Raw genomic sequence first — 15,470 nt, 5'->3', positions numbered from 1 at the left:
AGCTGTTTCTTTATCTGTAAGATGGGATAATATTCACTTTTATAGAATTATCATGGAAATTAAGAATTTCTAGTTTCTGGTCTGGCATGTAAGGTGCTTACAAACTACCACTCCATCCTAACAAAAGAAAATGAACAAACTGAAAAACCAACAACTCTTCTTGTATCTGTCAGGGAAGTGAGGTCACAGGGAAAACTGCTGACCCAAAAATTAGACAGACAGACAAGTGTATACAGAAAATCAAAACTTACCAGAGCAGAAATCCATAAGCAGACCAGTGCTAGGGTAGGAAAACTTGAATTGTAACTGACAGACTGCTAGAGGTTTAGCGTGCCCAAGTCTGAGTTAGAAACTCCAGGGGTGCCCCCACCTCTTTATCTTCAAGAGCTCTACCAGGTCCACAGTAAATATCAGAGAAAAATCCCCTCATGCATCTAATAGGGGGAGGAAAAAGATCTTCTGATATACACCAGAGCATTCTTCTTAACACGGCCTGCACTCTGGAGAAACTTTTGCCAGAGTCAACCTGCAAAAGTTTTATCAGAGCCTAACCTATCTGATCAAATGGAAATACTCAAATCCAACTGGTTCTAGCCTACCACATGGAGGAAGGGAAGTATCCAACCTCATCTTCCTCTTGCCATCCTGTCCCACCTAAGGGTAAAGGGGATGACACTGAGAAGCACTGAGAATTGCAAATTAAAACAAACAAAACATACCACTATACACCTATTAGAATGATAAAATCCAAAACACTGACAGTATCAAATGTGGAGCAATAGAAAATCTCACTCACTGCTGGTGGGAATACAATGTGGCACAGCCACTATAAGACAGTTTGGCAGTTTCCTACAAAAACAAACATACTCTTAACCACATACAATCTAGCAACTGTGTTCCATGGTATTTACCTAAAGGAGTTGAAAACTTATGTCCACCCAAAAATGTACATGTGGATGTTCATAGCAGCTTTATTCATTCATAAGTACTATTTGGAAGTAATCAAGATGTCCTTTAGTAGGTAAAAGGATAAACTGTGGTACATCAAGAAAACAGAATACCATTCAGTGCTAAAAAGAAATGAGTTCTTAAGCCATGGATAGACACGGAGGAATTTTAATTTTATATTACTTAATGAAAGAAGACAATCTAGAAAGGCCCCATCCTCTATGATTCTAACTATATGACATCCTAGAAAAGGCAAAACTATGGTGAAAGTAAAAGGCTCAGTAGATGTCAGGGATCAGAAGGAGGGAGGGATGAATACGTGAAGCATAGAGGATTTTTTTAGGTCAGGGAAACTGTTATGAATGATGCTCTAATGGTGGATCTATGTCATTATACCCTTGTTCAAACTCAATGTACACAAAGAGTGAACCTTAATATAAACTATGGACTTTGGATGAAAATGATGTTTCAGTGTACATTCACTTAAAAAAAAGTTCAAATGGCCCTATCAAAATCCCAGCTGGCTTATTTACAGAAATTGACAGCTGATCCTAAAATTCATATGGAATTAAAAGGGACTAAGAATAGCCAAAACGATGTTGAATGATAAGAATAAAGTTGGAAAATTCACACTTCTGAATTCAAAACGTATTACAGTTAGTGTAGTATTAGCACTAAGGATAGATATAAAAATCAATGGAACATAACTGAAGAGTCCAGAAATAAACCCCTGTATTTATGGACGATTGATTAGGGGCAGGAATGACAAGACAACAGGGGATGAATACTCTTTTCAACAAATGGTGCTGTAACAGGACAGTCACTTGCAAAAGAATAAATTTGGTCCTTCCATTCAGAAAAATTAACTCAAAATGAATCTACACCTAAAATGTGAGAACTGAAAATATAACAAAAGAGTAAATCTTTTTGACTGTTGGTTTGGCCAAACTTCTTAGACACAACATCAAAAATTCAAATGGCAAAAGAAAAAATAAATTGGACTTCAAAAAAATTAACTTTTGTGCTTCAAATAACACCACGGAGAAAGTGAAAAAACCAACAAAATGGTAGAAAACTTTTTTGCAAATCATATATCTTACAAGGGACTGGAATATATAAAAAAACTCTTGCAAGCAACTCAATAATAAAGACAACCTGATTAAAAATAGACAAAGGGGGTGTGCCTGGATGGCTCAGTTGGTGGAGCATCTGGCTCTTGATTTCAGCTTGGGTCATGGTCCCAGGGTGGTTGGATCAAGCCCCACTTAAGATTCTATCTCTCTCTCCCCCCCCCCCTTGCATTCTTTCCAAAAAAATAATAAAATTAAAGAATGAAAATAGCCAAAGAATTTGAATACTTCTCCAAAGAAGATATACAAATGCCAACAAGCACATAAAAAGATGCTCAACATTTTTTTTTTCCTAGAGAGAGTGAGTGTACGAGCAGGGAAGAGGGGCAAAGGGAGAGAGAGAATCTTAAGCAGACTTCACGCCCAGTGCAAAGCCCAATGCAGGGCTCAATCTCACTGATGTGAGCAGAAATCAAGCTGGACACTCAACCAACTGGGCCACCCAAGTACCCCAACATGCTCAACATTATTAGCCTTCAGGGAAATGCAATCAAAACCACAATGAGATACCACTTTATAGCCACTAAGATGGCTACAATAAAACAGACAATATGCTTTGGCAACTATGTGCAAAAATTGGAACTCTTGTGCACTGCTGGTGGGAATATAAAATGGTAAAAGTACTTTGGAAATGGTCTGGTAGTTCCTGAAAAGGTTAAACATGGACTCATGACACAGCAAGTCCACTAACAGGTGTATAAAAGGAGAAATGAAAACACATTCATTTAAGACTTTTACACAGGGGTGCCTGGGTGGCTCAGTCGGTTAAGTGGCCGACTTCGGCTCAGGTCATGATCTCGCGGTCCATGAGTTCGAGCCCTACATCGGGCTCTGTGCTAATAGCTCGGAGCCTGGATCTTGCTTCTGTTTCTGTGTCTCCCTCTCTGTCTGCCCCTCCCCCCATTTGCGCTCTGTCTCTCTCTGCCTTTCAAAAATGAATAAATGTTAAAAAAATTTTTTTAAACTTTTACACAAATGTCCATAGCAGTGTTCTAACAGCCAAAAAGTGGAAACCCAAATGTGCATTAATTGAACAATGGCTAAACAAAATGTGGTAGATTCATACAATGGAATTATTTCACAATAAAAAGGAATGAAGTCCTAATACATGCTACAACACAGATGAATCGTGAAAACTATGCTAAGTGAAAAAGGCCAGCGACAAAAGACCACATACTAGTAAGCATATCGGTACGCATTTCTCACTGGGGAAATGCAAGTTAAAACCACAATGAAAAGACTTCTACACACTTAACAAAATGTCTAAAATAAAACAGACTGATACTACCAGGTGCTGGTAAGGATGTAGAGCAAACAGAACTCTCATACATAGCTGATAGGAGTGTAAATTGATAAACCACTTTGGAAAACTACTTGTCGATTTATTTTGAAATGCATCAACAAATAAGATGGATTGATAGGTGAGATGGATATGCGTTAAAACAAATAGCAAAATGCACAGAATCTATGTCATAGGAATATGCGTGTTCAAACAATTCTGTCAGCTTCTTTATTTTTTAAAAATTCTGTAATAAAATGCTGTGGGAAAGACTATATACCCAAAATAAAATAGTATGTACATTATGTACATAAAAAGAATGGTCACAGATTTATACAGTCAAAAGCTAACAGAACCCAAATATACATCAATAGAATGGATTGAAAAAATGTAGATTTATACAGCTGAATACAGCATTGAAAATTATAAACTACTGCTACATAAATAACATAAATGAATTTTATGTTATTCATATATTGAATGTTGAATGAACTATTATTTTATTTAAGTTCAAAACTAGGCAAAACGAATATGGTGATAAGGTCAGAACAGCAGCTATCAGGCGCCTGGGTGGCTCAATTGGTTAAGCATCTAACTCTTAATTTTGGCTCAGGTCATGATCTCACAGTTCATGAGTTGGAGCCCCGCATCAGGCTCTGTGTTGACACTGCAGGGTTTGCTTGGGATTCTCATTCCCATTCTCTGCCCCTCCCCTGCTCATACTCTGCCTCAAAATAAATAAGCTTTAAAAGAAAAAATAGCGGTTATCTTTGGCAAAGGGGTACTGACTGTTGGAGGAAATATGAGTATAATCTTTTGGGATTAGAAACAGGCTATATATCTTGATGGTGGTTATAACATGTAGAAGTTCACTGGACTATACAGTTTAAGATACTATTAGTTATGTTAAAGATAACTCTCTCAAAATAAATAAACTTAAAAAAATAGTGGTTGTCTTTGGCAAAGGGATATTGACTGTTGGAGGAGGTATGAGGGAGACTTCTCGGGTTAGAAACAGGCTATGTATCTTGATGGTGGTTATAACGTGCAAAAATTCACCGGGCTATATAGTTAAGATACTATTAGTTATATACTGTTAAAGATATACTCTTCAGTGTACATAATAAATAAAAAAATTTATTTACACACGTATATTATTACTTTAATGTAACACAATTATACAACTCTCTCTAAATTCATGTTCACCACCTACTGATTACTCTTTTGGCTCCAAGATCCCCCACTCATATTTTATTCAGGGCAACTCTTTTGTTTTTATTCCATTTCTTACACCAATGTTCATGTAAGACTTCACCTGAAATCTTCAGAAGCTAAAAAGTAAATTTGTGATTCACTGCTGTATCACAAAATTGATCCCCCAACTTCCAAAGTCTACATCAATTTAATACTTCATTCAGTATATACTGTTTCATCAGACTAACAAATGCTTCCTGTACATCCATTAATCTCATCCCCTTAACTAAAATAAAATGGTAGCTCCTTAGGGGTAAAGGGCTCATTTTCCTTTCCCCTTGGGCATAACATAAACTTGCTGACTGATAAAAAAAAAAAAAAAAAAAAAAGACTGTTATGGAGTGTCCTGGTTTTTATCTTTAAAGCCTTACTTATTCAGTTTATGATAAACTGCTTTTCCCCCCACAAATATAAGAATTAAATTGTCGGGGTGCCTGGGTGGTTCAATTGGTTAAGCATCAACTTTTGATTTAAGCTCAGGTCATGAGGTCATGGTTTGTGAGTTTGAGCCCCGTGCTTACAGCATGGAGCCTCCTTCTCTGCTCCCACTCCAAAAATAAAAAAAAAAAAATTTTAAAGAAATTTTTATACAAAATTACATGGAATTAAAAGAAATGTTTTTAATGTTTATTTTTTTTTAATTTTTTTTTTTCAACGTTTATTTATTTTTGGGACAGAGAGAGACAGAGCATGAACGGGGGAGGGGCAGAGAGAGAGGGAGACACAGAATCAGAAACAGGCTCCAGGCTCTGAGCCATCAGCCCAGAGCCTGACGCGGGGCTCGAACTCCCGGACCGCGAGATCGTGACCTGGCTGAAGTCGGACGCTTAACCGACTACGCCACCCAGGCGCCCCTTTAATGTTTATTTTTGAGAGAGAGAGAGACAGAGTACCAGTGGGGGAGGGGTAGAGAGGAAGACAGAATCCAAAGCAGGCTCCAGGCTCTGAGCTGTTAGCACAGAGCCCCACACAGAGCTCAAACTCACGAACCACGAGATCATGACCTGAGCCAAAGTCAGACACTTAACCGACTGAGCCACCCATGGGCCCCCATTACATGTAATTTTAGCTAGCTGGGCCAGTTATACAAGTTTCACTCTTCTTAAAACCATTCAGTTTTGTAAGAATTCAGAAAAGTTTTAATAAATTTAGAAACAAATATATCTGCAGGACTGCTTTCTTCGTTTCCACAATTTCATATCCCTTAGTTACTTTAAGATATGCTCTCTGGGTTAAGTAACAAGATAATTACTCAACTGGCCTCTGGGAGCACACTCCATGTTGGCTATTTAATTAAAACATACGTATATATGCATTCATATTAAATTGAACTCAAAAGTATTCCTGATCAGTTAAAATAAGGAACTCTAAGACTCAAAAGGAACATATCGTAAAGCCAAGTTGAATATCAGAATCAAAAGGTCAGGCAGATTATCCAAGAGCAGAATATATTTAGTTCTCCGTTATCGCTTTACTTTTCAATTGCATGTAGCAATCTCTTTTGCCATTAAAAACACACACTTTGGCTATTAGCCAGTTTTGCCTTCTCTTTCACTCATATTTCCACTCTTAGTCTTTATTATCTCTACCACTTCATTTATATACCAATTGCAAAGATCCTGAATTCTGAGCATGTTAACTATCATAAATATTTGTTATATTCAGTATTAGAAGTTACTGGAAAGGAATCAACTTCTAAAAATTTGTTACAGCCTATTTAATAGCCTATTTGAATACAGGAGAGAAAAAGATCATCCCTAACTCTTTGCTTGAAGGAAGGTTATACACAGAAGATAATTATATTCAGAAATGGCTGGAGGCAAGATGACAAATATAACATCTAATTCTAATTGTATTTACAATTATCTTCCTTTCATTCCCCTCCTCATTTACAGAATTTAACTTGGCTAAGACATAGTAAAGACAGAAGACAAAAGAGAAAAAGTGGCACAAGTTGAAGGGAGAACTTATACTAGTCATTCTGTGACACTTTTTCTATTTAGAAGCCAAATAAAATTAAGATCTTTAAAAAGAAGACTCTCATTCTACCTAAAGTATTACACTAAGATTTTAATAAATTGAAATTTTACAAAATATGGATGTTTCTAGAAAGTATTAACTCAATATTTTAAGGAAGTCAACTTCTCAGATCTTATGGACAAGTAACTCATTACCCCTATCTTCTCAAGTTACCCTATAATTAGCTCTAGAATTAAACTGTGACATGTAAACTGTCCTACTCTTAAAGGTAGGTACATTCTTAATGGCAAAGAATCAGCCTTAATTAAAGAACACCCAGAATGGGTTTCAGGCATAAACAAATAAATAAAACCCTTGCAACAATGGTAACAAATAAGCAGTATCTTTAAAAACAAACACACACACACATAAACAAACCAAGGCAAGCTAAACCACCAGAACACAAACCAATCTCAAATGAAAAAGTTCATATACTTTATAAATTAGAAGTGACAGAACAAAAATGTATACAGATAAAACAGATAATGTGGTAGACACAAACAGCAGAATCCTTTAAAGTACAAAGGCCAAAGGCACAGGATTCTGGAACAATTCATATAGAAGCAAACAACCATAAAACCTCCCACTTAACAGAAAAATCCAGTAACTGATTTTCACATTTATTCAAGTATTTGAGTGCCTGCTATGTGAAAAGCACAGCTCTAGGAATGCAAAGATGAATAAGAGTTATAGTCTCACAGAAGAGGTATGACACTGTTATAAATAAAATCAAATAGGAAGGGTAAAGTGTCCTAATAGTGGTAAAGTACTAAAGGAGTTCAGAGTAAGATGTTATTCAAATTGGGGAAATCAGAAAAGGATTCATGGCATTTGAGCTGGACCCTGAAAACTAGAATTTATACCAGGAACAATTAAGGAAGAGAATTCTGGGCAATGGGAACCAAAGAGCGACAGCAAGAAAGCAGAATGCATATACAGAATATAGCAAACTTTTCAGGCTGACTCAAGTAAAAGTTGTATGCAAGACCACAAAAAGCTGGAAAAGTATGTTAGGAGCCAGATCATGACTTTGATTGCTAATACAGAGATCTTCAGTAGTAAGTCATGAAGAATCATTATGGATTAAGAGGCAAGGGATCTGATCTAGATAGGTTTATCAAGCATTGAAGAATGAAATGAATGGGGAAGAGAGGAGACCATTAGAGGACTTCAATCATGATGCTGACAATATAAAAGGGAAAAGGCACAGTTCTAAGTTAGGCACTAGGTATCTACAATGTGTAGAATGCCATTCCACTCCACTGAGAAATTTTTAAAATCTTAACACATCATTCTCATTTTTAAAGTAACTAATTTGGAAAAATAATCATTGTTAAAGCACTAAGAACTAATCAAGCAATACATGATTTCCAGATAAATATTATGAAAATACTACAAACAAAAATGGTCAGGGAAGGCTTTGTCAAAGAGATTGGAGCTGATCTGCACTTTAAGGAAAAGAAAACTTTAAGAGGGGAGGGATAAAATATCACAGAAAGTAATTTTTTTTTAAGTCAAATAATAAGATGAAGATGTGTGAAATACAGATTGAGGTAATTTCCAAAGAGAGAAAATGTAATACATAAAAAAATCTTCAAATACCTAAATTTAACTTCATATTGTTACCAGAAAAACAAGGTATTAATTTTATTACAGGTATTAATATATTACAAGGTATTAATTTTAATACTTAAAAATAAATGCAGTATTTTATTATATTCTAGATTTTTAAAGGAGATGGGTTACTTTTAATGAGTTCCAAACAAATCTAAGCCTTTTGTTTTTTTTTAAGTATCTTGAAGAAAGCTTTATTCAGTCACAATTTGAAATATCCAAAATGTTGGGGCACCTGGGTGGCTCAGTCGGTTGAGTGTCCGATTTCAGCTCATGTCATGATCTCACAGTTCATGGGTTGGAGCCCCATATCAGGCTCTGTGCTGACAGTTCAGAGCCTGGAGCTTGCTTTGGATTCTGTGTCTCCCTCTGTCTGCCCCTCCCCCACTCAGACTCACTCACTCTCACTCTCAAAAATAAATATTAAAAAAAATTGAAATATCCAAAATGTATTATTCATGAAAGAAGTTCCTTAAAACACAATATAATCTGTTAACTTATTTTACATGTAAGTGACAATCAGGCTTGGAACTCAGATCCATCTGACTCCAAATTCAGAGCTACAATTGCACTCACTGCTGTATTAACAATAATGTATTTTCTTCTGATATTAAAATCCCAAATGAATTAAAGTATATGACAGGATGATGAGATCAGTAAATCCCAAACTAACCACTGCAAAACTGAGGTACCAATCTTTATATAAATATATACACAGTATTAAGATAGAAATACTGTAAAGCAGCTTTTGTTGTTGCTCTATGAATATTAAGCTTTTTAACAAAGTGCTACTCCTGAATTATCCTATGATAAATGGAGGGAGGTCTTAAACCTGTTCATATATACCTTTCAGTATTGGGCTACCAGCTGACCTTTCCTCTTATGGACCTTCATACCCCAGCCTTTCATGATTTATCTTCCCTCTCACAACCGTTCTAAGACTGTCTTTGATTGGCAGATTTCCTTTGTATTCTTTTTAAAGATTCAGGAAGGAGAGAGTATGGGGTGTGCCCAATTTCTTTGTTTTTACCTTATAATTCAAGAAAAGCTCTAACCTCTTCCCTCCCATTTCTTTTTTTTTTTTTTTTCCAACGTTTATTTATTTTTGGGACAGAGAGAGACAGAGCATGAACGGGGGAGGGGCAGAGAGAGAGGGAGACACAGAATCGGAAACAGGCTCCAGGCTCTGAGCCATCAGCCCAGAGCCCGACGCGGGGCTCGAACTCACGGACCGCGAGATCGTGACCTGGCTGAAGTCAGACGCCCCCCTCCCATTTCTTTAAGGACAAGAATTCCAATAGTTTCTGATAAAAAAACATTTTGTTACAGAATACAGTGGAAAAAAAATCTTAAATAATTTTATAATTATTTTAAACCAATTACTATATTTAATATTACTGAAATTTTATTTTTAGGATTGCTTGAAAATGATCCATAATAAAAGAATGAAGGCACTAGGAATATGCATAATTCCTACAAGACATTAAACTGCATTGGCCTCAAAATATATTAATTCATTTAAAACAAATCCATTCTGGGCGCCTGGGTGGTTCAGTAGGTTAAGCCGACTGATCTCATTGAGTTCAAGCCTTGCGTTGGGCTCTGTGCTGTCAGTTCACAACCTGGAGTTTGCTTTGGATTCTGTGTCTCCCTCTGTCTCTGCTCCTCCCCCACTCACGCTCTGTCTCTCAAAAAATGAATAAATTAAAAAAAAATCCACTCATTTAACCAATAATTGAGGGCCTAATGTATGCCAGTTACTGTTACTTTCCTTAAGAAGCTTAGCCCTAGTGGGAGAAGACAGATAATAAGCAATACACATAGTTAAGACAGTGTGTTAGAGAGTGATAAACACTATGGGGAAAAAAATAGAACAGGGTAAGGGAGAATTCCAGGGTGTTGGGGTAGGTTGTAATTTTAACTTAAGGTGTTCAGAGAGGGTTTATGAAGGTGTCATTTAAGTAAAGACCTGAAGGAAGTGAGGGAGTCAGCCACAGTAATACCTGGGGAAGAGTACTCCAGGCATAAAAACAACCAAGGAATACACACGTCTTGGGAGTATCCTAGAAACAAGCAGTCCAGAGAAGGTAAAAGAGAAGCCAGCAGGGGAGGAATAGTAAGAGAGGCGTCAAGAGATATATATGGGGGTATAAAGATTATGTAGGGTTTATGGGACACTACGGAATTTGGCTTTTACTGTGAATGAAATGGTGATCCACAGAAGGTTGAGCCGAGTGACAAGATCTGTTTTACCAGAATTACTCTGGCTGCTGGGTTGACAAAGGTGAATGCAGAGAGACCAGTTAGGAGGATACTAAACAAATCCAGGAAAGAAACAGGTACTTCCTATAAACTTATCATAATGGTATAGTATTTACTTTTTAAACATAAATAAAATAAATCAGATACTGCTAATAGGAAATAAGTGGAACTGAGATGTTTAGTATATAAAGTTCTTGGCATACATGAATCTCATGCACTACAAACACAAAGGACATCTCTTAAACTACCAACTACAGAAAAATACTCAGTGTGTTCCCTTACAACCAGCTATTGCCTTTCTGAATTTTAAAAAATCCTACTGCAGTTAAGACCTTTTTTTTAATGTTTATTTTGAGAGAGAGAGAGAGAGGTCACGCCCAAGGGGCAGAGAGAGAATCCCAAGTAGGCTCTGCACTTTCAGTGCAGAGTCCAAGGTGGGGCTTGATCCCATAAACCATGAGGTGACCTGAGCTGAAATTAAGAGTCTGGACACTTAACCAGCTGAGCCACCCAGGTGTCCCTGAGACTATTCTTTAAAGAAATAATCTAATAACTCCTGTAGCTCTGTTAATTATATACTATTTTTGAAGAAAAAAATATTACTTCTGTCTACTGAATGTATAAATCATTGCCCTTGGACTTGTGTTTCTTAGATCATCTAAATAAATCATTACTAAAAATCTTATTTCCTTTGGGAGGGGAAAAAGTTTTTTCTACAAGTTTTTTTTATGCTCCCATCTTTTAAAGAAATTATTTTCTTTCAATTGATACCAAACTGGCTTATCAGTATGTGCGTCATTCACTTCAGGAAAGGGCAACCACAAAAACTCCCAGTCACAAATAACATGTTTCAAAAAATGTTCCTTCATGACACCAAAAAACTTCTCATTATCATCTATTCCTCCTGGAAAAGGCAAATACAATTCCCATAAATTCCACAGAAGTTATCCATAACACTGTATTATGATAAGGATGAGAAAAAGGGCAGTTAAGTCAAGACAGTAAATTTGTCTGGAAAGGGATTAGGGAGCATGGAAAGAGATTTTGAAATAAAAATCATACCTCAAAAAAATTTGCTCATGAGACTGAAATAAGCATACTGTCCTATAGTATTTGAGGGAAATGAGGAGTGAAATCTTTAAAGAATCACAAAGATTAAGACTTCCCTGTGACAATGTTTGGAAGAAACAGGTGTATGAACTTATAAAACACACAGTACTGAATTCAAATTCATTAATTCATTCAACATAAGTGCTTCTTAAGTGCCAGTAATTTCACAAAGCATTGAGGACACAGTCCTTGTTCTCAAGGGCTTACAGTCTTCACTTACCTCAAACTACTGAGTATTATGAACCAGATGCTGGGGAAATAACAGATGCAGGGTCCCCACCTGCATGCAATTTACACTAGGTAAGGAGCGAAATGCCTTTAGGATGAAACATTCATGTACTAAACAAGGATATTAACACCCAAGTGTTGTATGTGCTGCTTATGGAATAGAGGGTCTGAAGGAGGGAAACAAGGGAGTGATGGATTCACAGAGGAAGGGAGGGGAATGCAGAGACTGGACAGAGGTAACAGGAGAGCTGAGTCCTTAAAGAGGATTAGATGTTCACCTGGCCGACCTTGGGGGAAGGGATCCTAGCAAAGGGAGCAACTGGAGCAAAGGCAGAGAGAGAGGTGAACAGGATGGTGTATTTGGTAGGCCTGGAATACAGAAAAGTGAGAGATAAGTCATGGAGGCTTCTGTATGTCACAATTTTAAGACTGGACTTTACTGGTGTATATGAAAGGCCCCTGTGGGTTTTATTTGGAAAACCAGCATATGTGATCAGGTTTTTCTGGTGTGATGAGGCACTGGTTTACACAGGAATGAAAAAAGAACAACACTAGATAATGATGTCACCACATGAAACAACAAAGGAGACTGCCCAGTTAGAAAACTAAATCTCCTTCAAGAAAAAAAATTAAGCCACTTAACTATCCAAGGTCCTCTGGAAAAAAGTTTTTAACAATTTCATTTAAAAGTGAAAAGTAGAGGAAAGGTTTTTATATATATTATGGACTATAACATCTACATATATATTTTGAGTTCAAGAGGTCTTAGCTTTTCATTAATTGTGTAAACAGATGGGACTGCTGATTGCTCTACAAAAAGCAATGAAACCATTCAGGAGCAAGACTTGGACACAAAGGGATTAATAGAAGGCATTTAAGTCAAGTTTAGAGGTTTCCAAAGTTCAAGATAATCAAGTTTTATTGAACCAGCGCGTTTACAAGGTGTGTCACAGGGGTGGAGCAAAAGGAGGAGGGATTAAAAATACGTATATATAAACAAGTAACTCTTAACGTTGCTGGGAATAAAACCACTTTAAGATCTTTTCTCTTGTAGGAGAAATGAACACCTACCAGATCCAATTAACAAACACACAGGGGAAAGGGGAGGGAGGAGAAGATGAACATACAGCATAATATAAATGGGGTGGGGGGCAACCACCTATCCAGAACACATAGTCCAGCTGGCGCTGCGATGAGGAAATCATCCCCAAACCTCACGGCTCAGACTCCACGATTTAAACATAAAAGGAGAATGGCATTCCCAAATTCACAAGCGAACCGCCAGTCACTGGCCAAGGGGATCACATACTCGGATCCCAGAACTCAAGGACAGAGAGTACCATCCCCACACCGTACCTGAGGGGAGGTGAAGGATCCCCCCCAACTGGGAGTAGGGAGTAGTCACCCTCAGATCCTGGCCTAAGAGGGTCGACGCCCCTCAAGCCAGGCCTTGCCAAGACCAGGAGCAGTGACAGTCCCGAAGTCCCCTCAATCTCTGCCCGGAGCTGCCTCTACTCCACGCACCCCCTCCTCCCCAACACACACCCTCCCCTACCTGATATGGCGGCGGCGGCTCCTGATCCGGCTCCGTTCCCTCGCCAAAACTAGCCCGGTCGGACTGAGACTCGTGAAGCAGGGAGATGTCATCCGACGTGGGGGATTTGAGGCAGTTCCCCATCTTCCGGAGCTAAGATGTGTGATCTGGGGGAGGAAGAAAGCAGTGGCGGGGTCGTTCGCAAGCTCCGCGGTCAGCCTCGGTCAGCGAGGTGGGGTCGGACGGCAGGCCGGGGCTCAGGCGGCTGCGGCTCCCCCGCCCCCCCGTGCCGCCGAAGGGCCGCTCATGCCAGCCCCCGGGAGTGGGGGCTCAAGGCTGGGCCGCGGGCTCCGCTGGGGTCGCGGCGGTTGCCTCCTGCGAGGCGGCAATGGGGGGGGGGGCGGGGAGACGAAGCACTTCCCCACCCCGCCCCCCCGCGGGGCGGCGGCAGCCACGGAGCTGCTGGGCCTAATCCAGGTCAGGAGGGGGGGGCGCGGCCGTCTCGGCTGCCTCAGCTGCTGCCTCAGCTGCTGCTGCCCCTGCCGACGCCGGAGCCGCGGCCGCGGGCCTCATCCTACTCCGCCTCAAAGCGGCGGCGGCGCCCAGAACGAGGCCAGCTGCGGTTCTGCGTCATGCCGCCGTGCGTGCTCTGATCCCGCCCCCGGCGCCGGGAGCCGTGGGCGGCTCCCGCTGCGCGGCCGCGCCCCCCTCCCCGCCTCCCTCAGCTGTTCTCTGGGCTGCGTCAGTTTCTGCTTCTCTGACAGTTGGCCTGAAACCTGACTCAGAAACCTCCCGCCAGTCTCCCATGTTTCCCCACATCCACTTCTCCCTCCCCGCTTGTCTCAGTTCTTACCTGTGCACTGTTTTGACTGTCTTCTCACCTCCTTCTGCCAAGTGATCCATTTATAAACCCTTATCCGAATGTGTCACTCCCATGGTTAAAATGTTAAATGGCTTTTTCCCCTTTATCCCTTCAGAATAAAGTCCAAGCTCACTAGTGAACCAATCCACTATTTTCACAATTGGATAATTTTTTAAGAGTATAAATTCGATCATGTCATTCATTTAAAACCTTCAATGGCTTCGTGAAACTGTTGTGAGTGCTATGACTATTCTTAAATGGTTTACAAATCTGACTACTTCCCCAATCTCATTAGCAGCATTGTCCGCTCAAATACTCTAAACTCCAGGCTGTCTAAATAAAAACTTAGAAGACTGTTTCCACTGGCTGAGGCCTTTACCCATATTATTTCCCTGACTTATCATTTCTCCCTCACTCCTGACCTTCTACCTCCCGTCAGGCTAACCATTATTCCCACTTGTCCTTCCTAAACTCAACTTTGTCTTGCCTAACCCTTCAGTCTGGGTTAGTCGCCTTCTCTGTGCTCTCAGTCCCTAAGCCTTTCCCTGTCACAGCCTGATCAAGCTGAATCATCTGTCCCTCCTCTGTGCAGGGCCTGGCACATTGCCTAAGGTAGAGTAGGCCCTCTTCATGGTTGAATGAACAAAAAGCCCAAGAAGCAATGTGTGCAAAAGAAGGAAACAAGAAAGATGAGAATGCTCCCAGAAGACAAGAAGTGGGTCTTGACTCCTTTTCTTTTATTCACCATTTACTGATTCCCCCCACCCCACCCTCACCAGACCCTGTGTAGGCACTAGGGAAACTGATTTATCAGACCTGGCTTGTCCCTAATGGAGCCCAGAGTCCTCCTGGGAAGACAAACAGAGGAGTCCTTCTACCTACCCCAACCAAAGGTTTTTAGAGAGCCGTAAGGAGAGTGATTAGACCATTTGGGTGAGGATCAGAAAGGATTCTTGGAGGTAGGACTCTGTTAAACTGGTATGGGCCTGAGTGCTCTAACTTTGAAGTCCCTATTCTACAAAATTACTTACTTAAATGTACTCATATCCGATATTAAATATAACCTTTTTTATGCATTCTCTCTTCTTCAAGACCTGCCTTGCTTCCTGTTAATAGCTCCCACCTAAATATGGTATCTCTGTGGTATCCCTATTGCCACATTTGTATCAGAATCTTTTCACACATCCCCACGAAGCATTATTTCTCTAGCTTGAAAAGTGAAATCATTGG

The 15,470-nt window shown here is 39.6% G+C and overlaps 1 protein-coding gene across 1 annotated transcript in view; it reads right to left on the bottom strand.

Moving 5' to 3' along the window:
• RNF11 (ring finger protein 11) overlaps positions 1–14,024 on the bottom strand; it is a 40,269-nt gene extending 26,245 nt beyond the window's left edge. Inside the window, exon 1 of the mRNA XM_045477341.1 lies at positions 13,400–14,024. Coding sequence (XP_045333297.1) covers positions 13,400–13,522 — 123 coding nt within the window. The 5' untranslated portion in view covers positions 13,523–14,024. The remainder of the gene's footprint in view (positions 1–13,399) is intronic.
• Positions 14,025–15,470: the final 1,446 nt, after the last annotated feature.

Source organism: Leopardus geoffroyi, chromosome C1 (genome assembly GCF_018350155.1).
Source record: "Leopardus geoffroyi isolate Oge1 chromosome C1, O.geoffroyi_Oge1_pat1.0, whole genome shotgun sequence".
In the NCBI taxonomy this organism is placed as follows: domain Eukaryota; kingdom Metazoa; phylum Chordata; class Mammalia; order Carnivora; family Felidae; genus Leopardus; species Leopardus geoffroyi.
This window is presented reverse-complemented; position numbering and strand designations above follow the sequence as displayed.